Source organism: Vicia villosa, unplaced genomic scaffold (genome assembly GCF_029867415.1).
Source record: "Vicia villosa cultivar HV-30 ecotype Madison, WI unplaced genomic scaffold, Vvil1.0 ctg.000371F_1_1, whole genome shotgun sequence".
NCBI classification, from domain to species: domain Eukaryota; kingdom Viridiplantae; phylum Streptophyta; class Magnoliopsida; order Fabales; family Fabaceae; genus Vicia; species Vicia villosa.
This window is the reverse complement of record NW_026705172.1, coordinates 918,293-940,682: the sequence shown is the minus strand read 5'-3', so window position 1 is coordinate 940,682 and position 22,390 is coordinate 918,293. Positions and strand designations below refer to the sequence as shown.

The window sequence follows — 22,390 nt, the reverse complement described above, 5'->3', positions numbered from 1 at the left end:
ATTGTTGGTATTTTAGTTGGTGTCTTGGGTCTTCCTTATCACATATAGCTCTATGGAGTGTGATGATCATACTAGTTTCTTCCATTTATAATGGTGATTACTGTTCTAGCATCTATATTTGGGGCTCCCGACCGAGGGATAAGCAAGACGTATTCTGGTCTTGAGCTTTGCACCATTTGCATTGTTCGAATCCCTAAAGTAAGGCAAAAATGCACCACTCTTTTACGCCTTTGTCGGAATTTTCTTCCGGGAAGTAATCTAAAGTGTGTGGAAGGAACATATGATAATGCTAAGTGGCTACCATGCTGGGGCACCTAGCCATTCAACTGAAGGTGGTAGGACATTCAAATGCAGAATTCAAGTCCTCGTTGATTCCAGAGCAATCACATCCACTCCAAGAGGTTTTATGCACAAGTTGAAGTCTCAATGAGGTATCAAAGCTGCAGAAAGCATTCAAGAGCAATAAGTCCATACGGAGTCAATTCTCCTCAACAAGGGCATTCATTTAGTTCCTTATTGCATTCTCATTTGTAACATTTCATTGTTTGTTTAAGCATTGCTAGAATGTAAAAATTTGTTAATTTCTGAATAAAAATCATAATGCATTGTTTATGTTTGTCTTGAAGTAATTCATTCGTTTTCACTCATAAAAATGTTTTGGCATTTACGATACCAACTTTTACTAATTACTTGCTTAGGCAAAGAGCGGAGGGAGAATGATGATAAAAAAAATGCAAAATCCCTAATTGTGTGTTTTTGAATAAAACTCTACTGATGATGTACAGGCATTGTTTCAAATCCCTAAACACTGGAGATATAAGGGAGATAGACCCTCGTTAACCCCTTTGAGCCTTGAAGGAGGAGTTTCTTTTCTGATCAGAAAAAACCCTTATCTTTAACCCAGGGGCAGGGTAGTGTTCATTTAACTTGATCAAGTGTTCAAAACTCACAAATGATATGCATCTAAGGATACAACAATGTTTATCCTTCAAAAGGTTGAGGAGAGTCAAAACCGTGATGGTTATCCTTCACCTACCAAGAGGACAAAAGATGATGATACTACAATGGTAATCCTTCTTCAATCATGGAATGAGGCAGTCGCAATCACTTCCAACGAATTAAAGATAATGTGAGGTCACACGACTTGTTCAGAAAAAAAAAAAGAGAAAAAATGGCAAAAAAAATGAAAAAAATGGAAAAAAGTGATGAAAGAAAAGAATATAGCAATAAAAAGAAAAAAGATGGTGAAAATAAAGCAAGAACAAAGTTGTGTGATAATGAATCAGAAGAATAAAAGGTGAGCGACTACCATGTCCGAAAAACCTCATTGATTCCTCAACCATCCTAAAATTCCTTGTGAGGGATGAGCACTCATGTTGCGTTAACTGAACTTAGGAGTGGAGAACATCATGAAGGGGGTGGGCACCAAATAATTTTGAGCCTAAAAATCCTTTGTTTCTGAAAACCATGAACCTGGCCAAGTTACAACCCTTAAAAGTCCTAATTGAAGTAGGGTTTATTTCGAAAGCGCACTCCGATGAGATAGCGTTTAACTGACTCCCAATGAAGCGTAACACATATCTATGTTGGTATTGTATGCCCGCTTTACATTTCATTCATAAGAGGTGGCCACCTCATTGCATAAAAAGTTTTAAACTTCAAGACTAGCATAGGCTTTGCATTAGAATTATCATTCTTAGAATTAACATTCTTTTGCATACAAAACATTTGCTTAAACATCAAGGAAGTTTCCATGATGAGAATCCATGAAGAGCTTGGTCATGTCAAAGTAAAAGGACTTGAGAACTCCTTAGAGTAAAAAGAAATCATTTCGGAGACTGATATCAAGGGGCATGTTACATGAAGACTCCATTGAGCATAATCAGTTGATACCTTCTTTGACTGACTACCCTGAAGGGAGAAGTATGAATACTCTTTTGAGTAGATGCATTTTGATTAAGTACCCTGAGGGGAAGAATTTAAAGACTCCGTTGAGCGTGGTGAAGTTGCTTCCACGGTTTGTTTGACTTCAAAAGAAGTAAACTCGAGGATTCTGATAAGATGTACATAATTAGGGGCAATCACGACGAGGAATCTCTCTCGTGAGTTCAGCCTATCTGGGGCAAGCAAATCAAGGTTTGACATCTCAAACTCAATCAATCTGGGTTTATCAAGTCGAGGAATCTCTCTCTTGATTTCAATCAATCTGAAGTCGCCACGTCGAGGAATCTCTCAAGCTCACTCAATTTGGGGCAATTATGTCGAGATTTGACAAATCTCTTCGAGGATCCATTGATCATGAGGAACTATTTCAAGCGCTTGAATATGCTGGGGCAGAATTATCTCAAGTAATTGTGGTGTAAGGATCCTTTCGAGGCAAATATCTTTGTAAATCATATATCTTCATGAGTCAGGCGGCCTGGGGCATGACCTTTTTGGTTTGTATTGAAGAAACCATCATTCACTTGTAAAGTGCAGTTGGCCATCATAGAGTGGAGAAGTATCATAATGCTTTTCCCCAGTAAGTTACTCTCTCCCCAAGCATAGGAGTTTATTTCTCCTGAGAGTTGATTCCATTCCTCAAGCATAGGAGTTTATTTCTCCTGGAAAAGTCACTCCCCGAGCATCAGAGTTTATTTCTCCTGAGAATTCATTCTCTCCCCAAGTATAGGAGTTTATTTCTCCTCGGAGTTGTTCCAATCCTCTTAACAATGGTTCCTTATTCGGATTTCTAATCCCCACCATGGTGAATTGAGGGAATCTCCTCAAGCTAAAAATTCTCCGAGCTATGGCACATGGTGAGAAGTCAGAAAGTATTCTTCAGGCCAACGAAGAAATATATCTTGCAAGATTAAAGTCCAATGTCTATTGGCACCCCCACGGAGTTCTTAACACTAAGGGGATTCTCCCTGGTGTTTACCTCTCCCGAGGTCAAAGACGAAACTCGATCGACAAGTCGACGGAATATTCTCTAAAGGGCCCCCGTTATCTCCACATATAGTAATCATTGCATTCACATTGCATCTACAAAAACGCGTAGCATTTCCATGAATATGGAGCATTACGCCATGAAAAAATTCAAACATGCATCAATACATAGGCCAAGTTCGTACGTGCTCCAAAGGCACAAAGTAATATATCCCCAGAAGAAGTCTCATTTTCTCTCTCCATTGTGGATTGGATACAAAGTCATTCTTCGTCAAGATCATTGTATCTATGGTTATTTCCCGTTTGCTGAGCTCAATCGTTTGGATAACCCATACTTTGTGTGTGGCAATTCGAATGATTGTCACTCTTGTAGAATTACACCCTGCCTTTTGGCCTGAGGGAACCATGTAGTTCTTGTGTTCCATATATAACAATACTTCCTTCAAAGCCCAGTGGTTACTGGCAACATCTAATAGAGTCTGGTCGTCACCAGTTCTCTCTTTGTATTCACTTTTTATGAGTCCCCTTACTGCCTTTTGCATAAGGGATATCTCTTGCTTCTTGCAAGTTTGCTTTGGTTACTTTCCCGTATGCTGCGTGCAGATTAGAGTGCGAATGAGGGTGGGCATTCAACCCATCTCATTTTTTCAATCATTTGGGTAATCATACTTGGTGTGTGGCAACTCGAATGAATGCCACTCTTGAAGAATACACCCCGCCTTTTGGCCTGAGGGATCCATGTAACTTCTTATGCTTCGCAAGCATCAATATCTTCCTGAAAGCCCAGTGTTTACTGGCATCACCTGATTGATTCTAGTTGTCACTGGCCTTTCTTTCAGTCAAGCCCAATGGTTATTGGCATCGCCTTCAAAGCCCAATGTTTATTGGCATCGCCTTCAAAATTCAGTGTTCATAAACATCCCCAATAAAGTCTAGTCGTTACTAGTCTTCTTCAATAAAGTCCAATGATTATTGGCATACCTTTTCAGATCTTGAGTCACCCTTCGGCTGTGTCTCTTTTTGAAGTCTAATTGAGGTTAGCAAGTTGGTAAGATTCCCCTTCGGCTGGTTTCTTCCTTTTGGAGTCGTCCTTCGGCTACGTCTCCTTGTTCAAGTCTAACTGAGGTTAGCAAATTAGGATCGGATTCCCCTTCGGCTGGTTTCATCCTTTGTTGAGTCACACTTCGACTGTGTCTCTTTTTGAAGTCTAACTGAGGTTAGCAAATTAGGATCGGATTCCCCTTCGGCTGGTTTCATCCTTTGTTGAGTCACCCTTCGGCTGTGTCTCTTTTTGAAGTCTAACTGAGGTTAGAAAATTAGGATCGGATTCCCCTTCGGCTGGTTTCATCCTTTGTTGATTCACCCTTCGGCTGTGTCTCTTTTTGAAGTCTAACTGAGGTTAGCAAATTAGGATCGGATTCCCCTTCGGCTGGTTTCATCCTTTGTTGAGTCACCCTTCGGCTGTGTCTCTTTCTTTGAAGTCTAACTGAGGTTAGCAAATTAGGATCGGATTCCCCTTCGGCTGGTTTCATCCTTTGTTGAGTCACCCTTCGGCTGTGTCTCTTTTTGAAGTCTAACTAAGGTTAGCAAATTAGGATCGGATTCCCCTTCGGCTGGTTTCATCCTTTGTTGAGTCACCCTTCGGCTGTGTCTCTTTCTTTGAAGTCTAACTGAGGTTAGCAAATTAGGATCGAATTCCCCTTCGGATGGTTTCATCCTTTGTTGAGTCACCCTTCGGCTGTGTCTCTTTTTGAAGTCTAACTGAGGTTAGCAAATTAGGATCGGATTCCCCTTCGGCTGGTTTCATCCTTTGTTGAGTCGCTCTTAGACTGTGTCTCTTTTTGAAGTCTAACTGAGGTTAGGAACCTGTTTAAGATTCCCCTTCGGCTGGTTTATTCTTTGTCCAAGTCTAGCTGAGGGTAGCAATCCGTTTAAGGTCCACCTTCGGCTGGTATCCTTTGATAATACTCAACACTTTTTGACTCTACCACAGAATGCAAATTTTGATGGTACTTTTGGGTATTCAATCCACTTACACCTCTCATGTCCAGAACTTGTGTTGTTTGTACATTCAGGTTCAAGAAGATTGAATAGGGGCAGCTGTTGCACCCCAAAATTTGCCCACTTATTTATACCCAATTGGCTTTCATGTCACATTCATATGCATACCTCACGTAGGTCATTCATTCAATACATTTCATTCATATCATTGTTACTGTTCGAGAAAATTGATGGAAAAGAGCTTCTGTATGGGAAATATCTTGGTTCAAAAGAGATGTTTGAAAGTCTGATTATATGACCTCATTTTCATTGAAGTCCTCCTAAAATCAAGGTTTCATCCTCTCCAAGGCAAAGTTCTGATTAAAAGATACAAGCTTCAGATTCATCAGGATCGCCCATAATAGGGTTTTGACCAAAGTCAACCTTGTTGACTTTCTGGTCAAAATATAATCAGAAGATGATTCTAAATGCAGACTGTGGTTGTCCTGTTCATGGGAGCTTCTCTGGTTGAAAGTTGGTTGAGAATTGGGTCAGGAACTGATTAATCGGGAAAGTCATCTGGAATCGGAAAAAATCAAGAAAATATCACTTTTGATCAAAGTCAAAGTCAACTGGCAAATACTGACTCGTGGTGAAAAATCGGTCAAAGAAAATCGAAGAAACAAATAAAATCATGACTTTCCAAATTTGGAAGTTAGTTAAAAATGGAATTACTAAATTTAGAAATTTCCAACACTTAGAAAATTTTTGGAGGTTTTAGATGTTTTAATTTTGGTTGAGCAGCCCACTTCAGGTCCGTTTTTCACAAACTTCGAGGCTCTGAATCAAGACAAGGTCAACACCAAAAATGTTCACCTCATAGCCCTCTACAACTTTGTAGTTGGGGAATTTTTCAACTGAAGCTTGGTTTGAGAGATGAAAGAGCTGGAAGATTGAAGTTTCAAACTGATTCATGTTAAGCTGCCAGGCAAGATTCAGGGCACACCGCATGGAAATGATCGAGCACGTGGTGTGCCATCTTTGAAGTCCGTTTTAGAGGATTACAAGAAAGCTATAAATTCAAACTCAATATCAACGTGTTGTTCTCCAGGCCCTCTATTCAAGGAGCCAAACATCATTGATTTTGGTTGCATGGTTGGAAAGATACAAGGCTCAAAAGTCATACCCTGGCAAAGATACATTGTGACAGAGACAAGGGCCAGAACCCAGGCCATACGCAGGCATTTTTACAAACACGTGGCAGGCAGAATTCAAAGCTGATTTTAGAGAATTTTGGAGATCCTTTTGATATGCTTCCAATTGCAAGATACTCTACTCTATCTCCCCTTTACAATGATACAAGAATTGTAACATTCGGTGATGTAGGGATCAAGATACGAGCCATTAAAGTCATGCCATTAAGAAGTACGTTCGGACTACGGCATTGGGCTAAATCCAGGCTGCGAGCGCGCGCGTGAGGCCTCAGCGTGGCAGTTTGTTTGCGAACGTTTTTCTCACACTTCCAAGTGTCATTTCAAGCAACCCTCAAAACCAAAGTTGCTCTCCTCATGGTATACTACACTTTGGTAGTTGTAATTATCTTCAAAAAGTGTTTGGATCGAAAAATATGGGTTCAAAGTGAGCATTGTGAGTGGCATTTTCGTTTGGTGAAGGATCCTACTACACATGTGAATGAACTTGATGACTTTGCTTCTTGCTTTTCTTAACCATGCAGCATTTTGAGTACATAAAAGCATGTAAAATTCTTACTACAAATAACAAAACTTGCTAGTTAAGAGAAAAGGAGAAATGATTCACTATAACAAGGCACACAATAACACATATGCTCCTCATATATAAAAGCAAAAAGCTCCACACTTTCTCTTGGACACACACTCATTTTCTCATTTCTCAGAACACACATACACGAATTTCCTCTTATCACTTTCAGATTTCTTCCTCTCTCTACGCCTTTCTCTCACTTCATCTCTCTCTCTCCATAACAACATCAACCATCACTCTCCATACTCCTATGCAAGAATCAAGAACCTTCTCCATGGATGTTCATCTCAAGATTCATCACCACCTTCATTACTAGTGGATTGGTCAAGTTCAAATCTTCAATAAATCCGAGTTTATTTCTCGGATAGGCATACATCTCGAAGCTCTTCGCATTCACCTTCTTCAAGGAACAAAGAAAAGCACCTGGATCTCTCCTCAAATCTTGATCAATATCTTTCCAAGTAAGTGATTCTTTCCATCGCTTTAGAAGCATATTGGCCTGGAACCCGTCATCAGGGATTGGGTTAGGATTTAGACCACCATGTTTTCATTGAAGGTGTTGCATATTGTGTATGGATTTGTTTTCATTGAACATGAATTCGGTTTGCGTGATATAGTTCTGATATGAATGTATGGATGGCGTAATGAGTTCCTTGTAGCATGAGGATTATTTTGGTACCAATTTTGTGTGATTTAGGGGGAGTTTTGAATGTTAGGGTTTATAAAGATTGGTTCGGTTTGTGTGTTAGAGAAGGAATTAGAGGATCATATGAGTGGATTCGTGAACTACGCGAAATTTCGAGGGGAAAGGTATGTGCTTTCGTGATTTCTGGGCAAATCTTCCATAGCTCCGGCGGTGGCGCTAAGTTGAAGAAGATGACCGGAGCATCTCCGGCTCCGGCGAGGCCCTTGCATGGTTTCTTTTTGGGTTATTACGTGGCGTCCCGGTATTGGCCTGTTTCCTTGTGTTTTTTTGTTTTTGTTTTATTCCAATCATTAGAATGGTGAGGTGGCGTAGAATGATAGGCTGAAGCTTCTTTTTGTCTTATTCTCATTTAATCAAACCATGCCCAATTGATACTTTTGCCCATGCATTTAAGGTCACGTTTTTTTTCTCTCTTCTCTTTACATGAAAAAACTACCATATAATTGATAATATGTCATTGGAAGGAAATAGGAGATATTGGAGAATAAAATGTGGTTGGACTTTGTTCTAGCTATTGGGCCTGGTAGTTTCGTTTTCCTCACCCCCAGTAACAGGCCCAAATGCGCCTTTTAACTAAATATAGTGCATCAAGCTTTTGCTAATGCACCCCTGGCTCTTAGGCAGAATTACATTTTATTTGAAACTTGTTTCTCTTCTAACTTTTAATTCGTAAACCCGTTTTCCCTCAAATAAAAAATAAATAAAAATATGTTTTAGATTGAATTTTGTGTTTAGGTAATTGTCATAATTTTTGTGGATTTTTGTGATTTGATTTACTATTTTTGTGGGGCCATTTTGTTGAGTATGTTCATAATGTTTCATGTTTTGATAGGTTTTGCAAACTAATTTGATTAGGGGCCTTAGGGATTGAATCTAATTGCCAATTTTTGTGTAGTTATTGTAGACTAATCCATGATATTGTGTGTAAAAAATGAATTCCTATTTCTTTGTTTTGATTGGTATTTGGTTAGTTTCGTTTAACTCGATTAACATGCGTTTATAATAGATAAGTGTGACGTTTGCGCCCTCAAATTGAAATGCATTCATGCAATAATGTTGGTTCCTTTCTTGTACATACAATTAGGGATTGTTTAGAGGTCTTAGGACCTGGAATTGAATTTTTTAAGTCATGTTTTCTTATTTTACTTGATTTTTCTTTCTCACATGTAAATAATGTGTTTTTGGCTAACGATTGTATTGCAACTTCTACAAATGACCTATAATTTTGTGTGAGACTCCTTGACTTGATTTCATAATTGTTTAGACACCTATTAGAGGTCATTAGCTACTGACTTATAACATTTGATCACATCTTTCTAACTTCACTCCTAATTTGAATTCTACTAACTAGTTTTGACCTAGTTTTGTCTAGTTTTTGTTAGAACTTCGTGTTGTTTCAAGCTAATTGACTAACAAGGATTTGCATAGGATATTAGAACTATAAATACAATGTAGTGCTACTGACCTCAAACTTAATTCATGTGTTCATTTGCTTTCTGTTTCTATTAATTGATGTTTGTTCGCTAATTGTTAAATAACGATTCAAGTGATACTTTGGTAACTTTTTGTGGATATTTTTGTGAGATGTAATGATGCTTTTGTGTTTGATTTAGGACACTAATTTCCTTGGTTTGCTAATGCCCTAGGGCTTTCTTCCCTCTTTATCATGCTTTGCCTCTTCTTATACACTTTGATTGTTGTTAGTTTAAGAGGCGACGATTATTTGTTCTTCCTCCACCTTTTGTGGATTGTTTTCTCTTGGGATTCATTGTGTGTAGTCTCTCTTAGGAGTAGACTTGGTTAGGGACTTCATTAAGTCACCTACCTTGCTTGTTGCTTTTTCTTATCTCTTACCATATGCTTACCATGTTCCCTTAGGGCGGTGACTTCAATCTTCATTAAGATTAGTCACATAGGACAACTTAGGTTGTAATCTATGCACGATAAGATAGGTAGAGATCCCTTATCCTTGACCTTAGGGTCACTTGTAGAATAGAATAACTTAGATTAGAGAATAGGTTAGTTCCCCTTTGTTCATTATTTTCTTTGTCAACATTAAAACACTAATAAATAAAGATGCGAATCACATTAAGAAAGTGATAGAGAAATGAGTGGGATTCATTCCCTAATCTGTTTCTCAATCACTTAGTGGCGAAGAAATGAGTGGGATTCATTCCCTAATCTGTTTCTCGGTCACTATTTAATGGGAGAGAAATGAGTGGGATTCATTCCCTAATCTGTTTCTCAAACATTAATTAATGGGATAGAAATGAGTGGGATTCATTCCCTAATCTGTTTCTTGAACATTATATAATGGGATAGAAGTGAGTGGGATTCATTCCCTAATCTGCTTCTCGATCATTATACATTTTATGTGATTCTAATCGCAAAGTAAATTCCCTTAAAAAATACTCAACCAAAAACACTAAAAATACTTAATAAAGGCTCGAATTAAAACAAAGTGACGAAGTGGTGCGAAACCTTGTATTGGGTTTTGTTCATCATGTAGTTACATAAAAAACACAAACCCAAGTTCATTTTCTTTTGCCTTGTTAGGCACCAAAGAACAAGTTAAGTCCTTTCCAAAGTAGGCGTATAAGTCTCCAAAGGTCGAGCATCGTGGGTTGTGACCTTAACCTCTGTTCAACTAAAAAACACAAAACAAATGGAAACTATGGAGCCGAACTACGGTCGTTCTGATTCCTGAAAAGGATACGTAGGCATTGGGTCGCGGGGCCTAAGCGAACACACTTGTAAATAATTCCTTCTTTTCCCCGTATTTCTTTTGCATTCATTCGCATTTAGGTTTAGACATAGATACACCCTTTAGATAGAAACAAACATAGGTGGATACCATCGAGTACGATGGGCGTGAGGGGTGCTAACACCTTCCCCTTGCGTAACCGACTCCCGTGCCCTGTTCTCTGGTCGAAAGACCTTGTTCTTGTTCTGAGTTAGGTTTCTGATATTCCTTTCCCGCGATGGGATGAATATACTAGTGGCGACTCTGATCCATTTTTCGCGGTAGCGACACCCCTTGCATAACCAACCCCCGAACCTAAGATCTCTATTTATTTTATTAGTTTTGATTTTAAAAACTTATTTGGGTTTTATTTCTCTTCTTTTCCCATTTCCTTTGGAAACCTTTAAAGCGCAGTGGCGACTTTCACTAAAATAACGAGCTAGGTCAATCCAATGACCTCGATCCCAATTGTTCACCGTTATATACCCCACAACATATCACACATACATCACATAAATTCACCATAAATAAAAAATAATCGATTAAATAATTTAATCTAAATTTTAGGGTGTTACAACTCTCCCTCACATTAAGAATTTTCGTCCTCGAAAATTATCTGAGGTAAACAGAGTCGGGTACGACTCCTTCATCTGATCCTGACGCTCCCAAGTCAAACTCCCACTTGAGGGGAAAAGGATAACTTGACACATAATATTATCACATAAAGGTTTCTTTAGATCTCATGACATTTTCCTGACTTGTGGTTGTTGTGATGTGTTGCTAGATATAGCTCACTTTTTATTATATTAAACTTATGATTTAGTATAATCTTCAAAGTTCAAGCTCTTATGGTCACTAAAGACTTCAAATCTAGTTATTTTGATTATGTCATAATCAAAATAACTTATAACTTATAAGTACTTCAAATCTTATGATTTAGTATAATTTATTATAAGTTATTTAACTGATATTGCCTCATATTCAATTCCTTTTGATCAAACATGTACTTCAAGATCTTATGGTCACTAAAGACTTCAAGTCTAGAACCATAAAGATAATGCCTCCAAATCTGCAATACAAACACAGTAGCAGCAAGTTCCAAATCATGTGTAGGATAGTTCTTCTCATGAACTCTCAACTGCCTCGATGCATAAGCAATAACTTTGTCATTTTTCACACCTCCTAAACCCATCTTAGAAGCATCACAATAAACCAAAAATGATTCTTCCGAATTAGGCAATATCAAAATCGGTGCCGACGTCAACCTCTTCTTCAACTCGGTAAAACTCTCTTCACAAGAGACATCCCACAAAAAAGCCTTACCCTTACAAGTCAACTTAGTATAAGGAAGTTCCAATCTAGAAAATACTTCGATGAACCTTCTATAGTAACCGACTAATCCCAAAAAGATTCGAATCTTGGTAGCCGAATTAGGAGTTTCCCATCTCAATACGACATCAACTTTAGATGGATCCACAGCAATACCGTCACCAGAAATGACATGGCTAAGAAAACTAACTTCCTTCAACCAGAACTCACACTTGGACAACTTAGCATACAACTTCTTCTATTTCAAGACTTATAATACCAACTTCAAATGCTCAGCATGATCTGTTTCTAATTTAGAGTAAAGAAAAATATCATCAATGAACACCACCACAAAACGATCTAGATACTCATGAAAAATAAGGTTCATGTACTCCATAAATACTCCTGGCGCATTAGTAACACCAAAGGGCATCACAGAATACTCATAATGTCCATAACGCGTTCTGAAGCCGTCTTCTGCATATCCTCATCTTTCACTTTAATCTGATGGTAACACGACCCCAAATCAATCTTGCTAAACACGCGAGCATCAACCAATTGATCCATCAAATCATCCATTCTTGGAAGTGGATACTTGATCTTGATTGTCACCTTATTTAGCTGACGATAATCAATACAAAGTCTCACACTTCCATCTTTCTTCTTAACCAGCAACACTGGAGCTCCCCACAGCGACACACTAGGTCTCACAAACTTCTTCTCAAGCAACTCTTCCAATTGCTTCTTCAATTCGGATAACTCTGATGCGGACATCCTGTATGGTTCCATAAACACATGACTAGTACCAGGTACAAGATCAATAGAGAACTCAACTTCTCTATCAGTCGTACATCAGGAATTTCATCAGGGAAAACTTCAGGAAATTCACACACCACCTTCAACTCTTCTATTATAGCTTGATTCTCAACAGACATCGAAGCAACCAACACAAACACTTGAACATCTTCTTTCATCAACAAACGCAACTATCTAGCTGACAACAACTCAAAGCTTTCATCTTCAGGAGAAGAAAACCTCATAGACTTATCATAGCAATTGATGTGAACATGGTTATGCTCTAACCAGTTCATCCCCAAAATTACATCCAAACCTCTCAACAGAAAGCAAACAAAATCAACAAGAAAGTCTCTATTGAAAATCGACACGGGACACTTTAAACACACAAGAGAAGTAGTCACCGATCCCTTAGCCAGAGTATCGACAACCATCTCTCCGTTTATAGCAGACAGCACAAGACCCAATCTTTCAACACAATCAAAAGAGATAAAGCAATGCGTAGCACCAGTATCAATAATAGTAATCAAAGGAACGCTATTAACGAAACAAGTACTTATGATGAGTGCATCCTCACTAGTGGTCTGAGTTCCCGACAAGGCGAACACCTTTCCACTAGATTTCTCCTTCTTGGGCTTCTGACACTTGCTTCCAATGTGGCCTTCTTCACCACAGTTGAAACAAACCTTCTCCTTATGCGTGAACTCAGACAATGCATGACCAAACTTCCCACAACGGTAGCATCTCTTAGCATCAATATTACACGTCGAGCTGTTGTGGCCAACCTTGCCACACTTGAAGCACATAATACCAGCAGGAGCGTCTCCCCCACTAGTTTTCTTGCCATCACCAACTTTCTGCTTACCCTTTCCACTCAGAGCTTCATAAGGCTTACCACGGCCTTGTTGACTCTTGCCCCTCTTCTCATTAATAACACGACAATGAGCATTATTGTCCTCCTCATAAATCTGACAAAAATCAACTAAATCAGCAAAGATACGAATCTTCTGGTAACTACTAGACTTCTTAATCTCTGGACGCAACCCATTCTCAAACTTGATACACTTGGAAAACTCACCATTCGCCCCATCATAGTGTTGGTAAAACTTATCCAACTCACCAAACTTAGCAGCATACTCCACTACAGACTTGTTCCCTTGCCTTATATCAAGGAATTCAATCTCCTTCTTGCCATGGACATCCTCAGGAAAGTACTCCCTTAAGAATTCCATGCGGAGCACAACCCAAGAGATCTCCTCCCCACTAGATTCCAACCTCCTACGAGTCTCTAACCACCAGTCATCCGCCTCGACTGCTAGCATATGAGTCCCATACTGAACCTTCTGATCAGGAGTGCAATCCATCACACGGAAGATTCTCCCAATCTCCTTTAGCCATGTCAATGCGCCATCAAGATCATGAGTCCCCTTGAAGACAGGAGGGTTCTCCCTTTGGAAGGTAATCAAATTGCGAGAAGCATCATTTTCACCAACATTCGGCTGAAGTTCCAAAGCTTGGGCCATCGCCTCCAAAGCAGCTGCAATCGCATCATCATTCCTTCCACCCATCTCAACTCTTCACTACAATACCAAAGCAATCAGCACAAAATAACAATACACGATTGTTAGACTACAGTACGACACGACACATGGTCGGACGAACCGACCTGCTCTGATACCAATATTGTAACACCCTAAATCTGTCCCGCAAATATACAGGAAAATCAGAGTACAAAATATAAAAACATACATCACATTTGAGGCATCACAAATTATCAACTTAACAAATCACAAATCATGCTCATAATCATAGATACATAACACATACGAATGGAGGAATCATGCTTCAATAAACTTCAAACCAAATAGTGCATAATATTGCAGCGGAACAACATTGACAACAATATTCAAGTATAGCAACAAAACGACCAAAACAACATGACATAACTAAAATAAGCTAGACGTCCCCCGAGTGTCACGTATCAGAGCATAGACACACCGACTCGAACTAATAGGCAAACGGCTACTCCACGTCGTTACCTGCACGTTACCAGCAAAGGGTAACATTCAAACAGAAGGGGTGAGATATCATTCATTATAAAGAAACGTGTGATGTATTCAAAGCAAGATAAAAGATCATACATTAGTCACCACTTCTCAACACATATCATATACCATAATTCAAGTCACTTAAACAACTTATAAACGGTAATAATGTCAATAGTTCAATTATAACACATATAATCAATTACCACGCATATCCAATAATGCAACTATCTCATCAACACATCTTAATGTTCACGTCATAAGCATAATCATTCAAATACAGCTTATCATGCAACTTTACTTTATGCAACTCAAACTATGCAAATGCATGTGGTACCATTCAGAGTGAAACTCCCAACTTATGAAGCAATACCGTTAATTAGAGAAACATGGTACATTGTAAGGTACGATTTACTTAACTGAATTATGAAACATTGTCCGGTATGTTGTATTCAATTGAATTACATAACATCGTAAAGTATGGTGTACTTAAGTGGAATATAGTACACCATAAGTTACAATGCACTTAAATGGACTTGTTTAACTAGCAATCCACACAAGCGTTCAATAAATAGAACCCTTATGCTGAAGTATTCACACTTGTGAAACCCTATCACTTATATTTAAGGAACTCTGTTCGTGTAATTTGAGTAGAGTTGTTGTTTTCCATTTAGCGCTTGTGGTCATTCTCGGTATTCTGCATGAACGATTAGTCGCCACAAGAGGTAATCATTTTGTCACTAATCATGCTCATTTGTAAGGACTGACTTAAGGGAAATTTTAATTCTTTGTTGTATATTTTAATTGAGATTTATCTTCAAGATCTCAACATGAAGATGAGGAGATGGAGGATAAGGAAAATAGGGGAATTTCATGACTGAAAAGCACTCAAAACTTGGTACGGTTAAATTTTCTGTCAATTAAAATTCATTCAATTTAATTTTGTGTGTTTGGAATTTCTTACTTTGTTTATTTTATTTCTGTTACACTAAAAAACTTCCAAAGATTTGGAAGGACACGTGTCCTCAGTTGGGGACCCTTCCATTTAAAAAAAGAATCCCACAAGCAAGAGTTGGACTAAATAGTCGAAGTTGAAGAATGTCGAAGACATCTGAGGTCGAAGCAAAAGGCGAAGGTCGAACATGAGCATTTCATACTTAAGAGATTATTAGACAGGGCCTTCGATCATAAAGGACGCGTCAAGGCTGGGAACAGTTATTAAAGGGAGCCAGGTGGGAAGTTCCAAAGATTTGAAATGTTAGTGGGTGGTTATTAAGCTAGATCGTGCGTCAAAGGCGCCAAATGCAAGAAAGGATCCCACGAAGCGGTTGTTTTCAGTTTAAATATTAGCCGTAGATCATGATGGGCAGTTATCTGTTGTGAATCCTATAAATAGGTCATAATAATGTAGAAAAAAGTGTGTTCACTATTACAATCAAACTACTTGCTGATACTCAGCCCAATTTCCGCCTTAAGGAAAAAAGAGTTGCTAAGAGTCTTGATGTACGTGATTCACCATCTTTATTTTCAATGCAAACCCTTTACTTTTTAATTGCATGTTCAAAAGTTTTCATTTGTGTTGTGTTCTTTAATCAGCATTTACTTTGTATCTTCGTTTTTATTTCTACCAAAGAGTCTGAGACCGGTTGTTACGCCTAAAAACAACCTCTGAATCAACGCCGTCTGGTGGTCACCAGTTACCCTAGTAGGTCGAAGCCAGAACATTCATATTTTACCAAATCCTTTAGGTCTAGGTTTGTTTCCTTTGGTCATGAGTCACCTGTCGGTCAGATCTAGCATTCAGTGTGGAAAACCATTGTATTTGTTCCTAGCCTTAGAAAACCGTTTCTTAGGCAAACACTCTCGACAGAACAGGTACAATCCCAAAACTTTAGCACGTTGTCCTAAGATCAACTGGTCGATCTTGCAAGTAACCCTTAGTTTTAAGGCTTTGGGAGGACCAACGGTTGTTTACCAATTTCCACAGTAAACAAAATGGCACGCCCAATGGGACCATCGTGCTAAGTTTTTCGTTTATATATATATATAATACCAAAAACCACCCAAGAAGGTTAAATCCAAGATGACAAACCCTCCTAATCCAAATAACGTAGATGAAGTGCCCTCTCATTCTCTAGAATCTTCGAATACTATGATCAACCCAGCGGAACAAGCGACATGTGCAACAACAGAGGCACCAGATACGAGAACAGGGGCAGCAGATATCCCTGTGACTCCACTAGGGGGCACTAGAGCGAGGGCAACTTCATTCACACCATTTCGACCTGGCATGCCTCGTTTTGGTACTGCAGACCCTCTTTATGGAATGTCGTATTCCTTAACGCTAGGGGGTCAATCGACGTCGAACGCGGCGTTAACAACAGGAAATACTCAAAGTGTAAGTTTGGCTGTACAAGGGTCCGCACCTAACACAGGAAATAGAATAAATCAAAATAGAGCGATGCCTTTGTCAAATACGTCCGTGGCGGTGCTTTGACAACAGATGAACGATAGCAATCATGAGTTTGTGAACATGTTAACTAATCTGATGGGAACTGTTTTTAATCCTATAGTGCAGGAATCAGGAAATTCGAATAGACAGGTGGTTGATCAACTCACTCGACTATGCAACTTCCTGGGAGCACTTCAAACGCCTGGTCGACAACTCCCTCAAGCTAATAGGCAGATTGTTGTACCTCCACCTATAGGAGCAGATCAAATAGATGATGAAATGACGCAACAAAATCAAATTCCCAGACTGCGTCCAAATCAAGGTGGAGCGCAGGAGAGACACCGACAAGTAGTGATGGTAGGTCGACAGCAAGACGCTGATCAGATTGTCGAACAATATCAACAGGAGGAAGTTGCAATAGAAAATAATCTGACTACGATTATCGAAAGAATTATGGCCAGAAATGGAATAAATACTCCACTACAAAGGCCAACATACTCGTCTCCGTTGGCTGAGTATATTGTACAGACAGAAAACCCTAGAGGCTGGAAAATACCCAAGTATACTAAGTTTGGAGGAGAAACAGGAGAATCGACAGTCGAGCACATCGCCAGGTATCTGACTGAATCAGGTGACATGGCAAACAATGAGAGTCTCGGGGTGAAACATTTTCCCTCATCCCTCACTAAGGCGGAATTTACATGGTTCACCACGTTGCCTCCAAATTCTGTTGACTCATGGCCTAAATTGGAAAAACTTTTTCATGAGCAGTTTTATGAGGGGTGTCATACCCCAATTTCTGACCCTAAGATCACACATCATTTGCATATCAATCATCAATCAAGAAGTTTCGACTTAGAACTCTACTTGTGATGTTATGCTCAATTCATCTGCAAAGAAATCATCAAGCACCAATGTTTTTCTTGTATATGTTGTTTTACTAACCAAAATACCAAAAATATTGCCTTGTGCTTTTGAATGTTTTTGTTTTGTAGGTTCCAAGTCAAAATATCCATCAAAAAGGGCATTTTTCAACATTATCCCTGTGCAAATCGATTTTCATAATGTGCAAATCGATTTACATAACTGATTATGCCCCAGATTCTGCTTCTGCCATCAGTGCAAATCAATTTGCATAATGTGCAAATTGATTTGCATAATGTGCAAATTGATTTGCATAATGTGCAAATCGATTTACATAACTGTTTTTGCACCAGATTTTGCCTTTTTTAGCAATGCAAATAGATTTGCATAAAGTGTAAATCGATTGCACCAGTGCGAATTCTGAAGAATAAAGGCAAATTTCAGCTTTTGAAGGTGATGACATCATTTGCAAGTGTGGGAAGCATGACTTAGTTCTTATATTTGATTTCCTACATTATTTTATCATAAACCCTCATGTGATCACATCAATACCATTGAATCATAATTTTGGCTCCAAATTCATTTACCAAACCTAAATCTATTTTCCAATCCTAACTCCAAACCACCAATAATCCCAAGCCTAAATCCTATAAATAGAGGCTTTCCCCTCTTCATTTCTCAAGCTTTGAAAGCCAAAGAAACTCTTGCTCTTTCTCTCATCATCTCTCCCAAACCCCTCACTTAAAGCTCTTTTCTTCTTCCATAAAAAGTAAGTGAGTTACATCTTGAACCTCACTAACTTTGAGCTAAACCTTCATCTAAACACTATTTTCTTCATAAATTGTGAGATATCAAGGCTTATGGTTGTGTGTTCTTGAAGAAGATTCAAAGTTTGTGAAAGATTTGGTAAAATTCTAGATCCTTTCCATAATTCAAGATGTGATCCATTGTTGTTTATGTTTGATGCACCTTTGGTGCTACATTGTTGAGTTTTGCTTGCTTACTTGATACATTTTCGTGCACAAATTGATCCAAGATCACAAGGTGTTTGGTTTTATGTTTAAACAAGTTTTCTTCTCTTTATTTGCTATTTTTTGAAAAGCTGTGTTGTGCAAATAAATTTGCATATTGTGCAAATCGATTTACATAACTGTTTTTTGCGCAGAATTTGAAAACAGAGTTATGTAAATCGATTTACACTCTGTGCAAATCAATTTGCAGCTAAGCATAATGTGTTTTTTGCCTTTTTTTGATTTGTTCTTGGCTCTAACTCATCTTCAACTCCTTTCTTTTGTTATTTTCTTTGAATCACAAGTTAGAGGCCTAATTTCTCTCTAATATCAATGGACTTAGGGCGTCGATTGGATGAGAATCCAAATCCGCAAAATTAAGTGATTGAAATTATGGATGAAAGGAGCTTTTGAATGTGGTTCCATCTTTTATTTCTTTTTATTTTGATCGATGAAAGTCTTTGATACCTTGAGAATTCTTATGGATTCTTGGTAAAGACTAGATCGCTACCTATTTTCTTTTAGTGCGGTATTGCTTCCGGAGAGTGATCTATATATCGCTTCTCTCGCATGCATTAGCACATAAAGTTTTGACCGGCCTCGTTGTAGGGTTATTTCTACATAAATCACTTGGCGATCTGCTTAACATAGCGCAATATTTCGTGTCCCGAATTAAAAAAGATCAAACGTGGAAGAGAATTGTATGCGTTTGATTTAAGACTTATGGAGGTTTATCGTGTAGTTGCTATGATTTTATCAAGCTTCTGATAAATTTCCATTGAATTTAAATTCGAGAACATTCTTCACTCACCATCGATCTTTACTACTAACTTTGATAACATACTTGACAAGTTTCAAGATGGTTATCTTTAACATCTAACAATTAACTTTAATTTCCGCATTTTATTATATTGCTCTTTATATTTCTCGCTTTATTGCTTTATTTTATCATTTCATCATGTTTATGTTTCCGCCATTTTCTCTTTGTCCATTTGGACGTTTACACTCCGCTATTTTCTCTTTGTCCATTTGGACATTTTTTTTATATTTCCGCTATTTTCTTTTTGTCCACTTGGACCATACTCTATTTTTTGTGCTAAAACACTAATAAATAACAAAAATATAAAAAACACCTAAGGCCCTATGGACTATTGGTTACTATCCCGAGCATTTTGGAGACTTGGACTTTTGGACTTAGTACCTCTGGACCCTATTATTCTGTTGTTACTCTGTCGTTATTCTGTCTGTCTGGCATTGGATTCTTATCTGTTTGTGTGTGCAGGTATTTCCTCGAAAGCCCTTGATGGTTAATTCCAAGGCGTCGTGATAAGGATTTTACCTGAAAATAGCCGTTACTCTGCCCGATTTTCGTCCAAATTTTAATGTGCTTAATGCAAAGTGGTGCTAAAGATAATAGGTTCATCTGGATCCCCAAGTGGTAATGTTTTGGTTTAGTATTGATAGTCCAAAGGATGGGAAATCTACCTTGATTCTTAATGTCAAGTGTTGGCTTCTTTTTTGGTTAGACCGTTTATTTCCTTAGCTTTTATTTTACGCATTAGGATAGACTCTTCATCTCCTCCCCTTCTTAGATTTTCAAAATCTTCTCCCTATTTCCAAAAACTTCTTATGTTTGCAAAACCCCTTTTAAAAAAACCTTTCTTAAAAATATCTTTTGCCCTTAGTAGCCTTTTCTTCAAAAGTTTAAGCACGACTAATTGTTGTAGTGAGTTGCGATACCCCATGATTTTGAAATTGATCGATATAATGAGATCTTTTCCGCGTGAGAGATCTAGTGGCATACTCGTTGATTTCCATCCGAGTTGGAGCCCTTCTTTCATTTGCGATGCAAAGAACTCGTTTGTTATCATGCTCAAGATCAATGGCAGAGTATTTCTCTCCGACGATGATAAAGTGTTTATTCGGTTTTTAAAACGTTTTCCCTTTTAAGTGGAACTACATTAGCTCTGACTTCTCCATTGCACCGAGGAGGTATGTAGGCACAAGGCTTAATGCTTTGCCGAGCTTATTTTAAAAATAAAACATACCCTTTCTTTTCGCACATAATATCGTTTAATAAACATAGATTTTCAAAAGGGTTCCTGTGGAGTACCACATATATGAGGGGTGCTTAAAACCTTCCCCTTGTATAATCAACACCCGTAGGTAAGATCTCTTTTTGTTTTAAAAAACAAAATTTGGGTTTTTTCGTTCTTTTCCCATTTCCTTTGGAAACAATAAAGCGCGGTGGCGACTTTCACTGAAATATTGAGTCAAGTCAAACCAATGGCTTCGATCTCAAATTTTCCCCGCTATAAGGGGCATTCGAAAATTAGTCTGGTCGAACTGTCGAACATCAAAAGGAGGTTTGCAGAGACCATTAACGACTACCTGAATAGGTTTAGGTCGCTTAAAGCGAAATGTTTCAAATAGGTACTTGAACATGAACTGGTTCAGATGGCTGCAGGAGGTCTAGACTATTCCGTTAGGAAGAAAATAGACCCAACTTTTGTTAAAAGTATGTCGCAGTTGGCTGATAGGGTTCGACATCTCGAACGCCTACGACTGGAAAAAGTCAAGCATATTAAGGACAAGGCTAAGAAAGAAAAAGTAGCCTATGTCGATTACGACGACACAGACCCCATATATGAGACTGACTACATCTCACCGACAGAGGCAGAGATTGATCTGGCTGAGATGTAACCGGGGCCAGCGTACAAATGTAAATCACTGTTTCCGTCGAAGGGAAAGAATGTCTCTGTTGACAATAATTCTAAGTTTCCTGCGAAAACTACACTTTTGATATTAGTAAATGTGAGGAGATTTTCGATGTGTTAGTTAAAGATGGTCAAATTTTAATACCCCCAAATGCTAAGTTGCCACCATTAGAACAACAACAAAAGAGAGGTTTTTGCAAATATCATAATTATCTTGGGCATTCAACCTCTCAATGTTTTCTTTTCAGGGACTTGGTCCAGAAATCGCTGCAGGAGGGTTGACTGAAATTCGCTGCTAGAAAGATGAAAATTTACGCCGATCCTCTTAGGCAAGAAGAGGCTTTGTTTGCTGAGCCTGTCGACATCAACATGGTGGAGCTGTCTGAACTACTAGAAGATATGCTAGAAGAAAGCATTGGCGAAAGTCCTCAGATTCGACTTGCTGACGTGTATCCCAGGCCTGACAAAGATCTGCTGGATTTCTTGTTTCGATGCAAGAGCAAAGGTACCCAAGTGGGATTATGTCCTAGGTGCAGTGCTTTAACTGATATGGTTGCTGCGGAAAATTTCCAAAAGTTACAGCTAGAACGGGGCAGAGCTCAATGGAATAGGAGGGACCCAAGAAAAGAGTCCCATGACAAGCCAAGGAGCTATGTGCCTTCAGCTGCTGCGCCAAAAGGCACTTGGATCAAGCCCCAAATGTCGATGGAGAGGCCTGAAGCTGAAAAGGATAGAAAGGGAAAAGCTCCAATGAATTACCATCTGGAAATTCGTTCTGAGAGGAAGAGCCACGTATCTGAAAATTACATGGGTAAGAATCCCATGAGCCGAACGCAATGGAGGCATTTCCAGAGGAGAAAGCAGGCTGAGAGGCAAGCTGCTGCTGTTGCTAGACATGTCGCAAATGACCAAATCTACAAGAAGAAGCGCTATGAAGTGAAGGTCGATTCAGCAGTCAAGCAACATATCAAATAGTTTGTTGGTAAGTCTGTGACCAAAGATCCTAACGAGGCGACATATGACTTCACTTTTGACTCAGAGGAAAGTCTCAACATCCTGG

At 38.7% G+C, this 22,390-nt stretch overlaps 1 protein-coding gene across 1 annotated transcript; it reads right to left on the bottom strand.

The window, feature by feature from the left end:
• Window positions 1–11,088: 11,088 nt before the first annotated feature.
• On the bottom strand, window positions 11,089–13,810 carry LOC131627610 (uncharacterized). The gene is made up of 4 exons (XM_058898450.1): window positions 13,612–13,810; window positions 13,363–13,554; window positions 12,929–13,275; window positions 11,089–11,331 (listed from the first exon to the last, which is right to left on the bottom strand). Exons 1-4 carry the CDS (start codon window positions 13,808–13,810, stop codon window positions 11,089–11,091), a joined length of 981 nt encoding a protein of 326 aa, XP_058754433.1.
• Window positions 13,811–22,390: the final 8,580 nt, after the last annotated feature.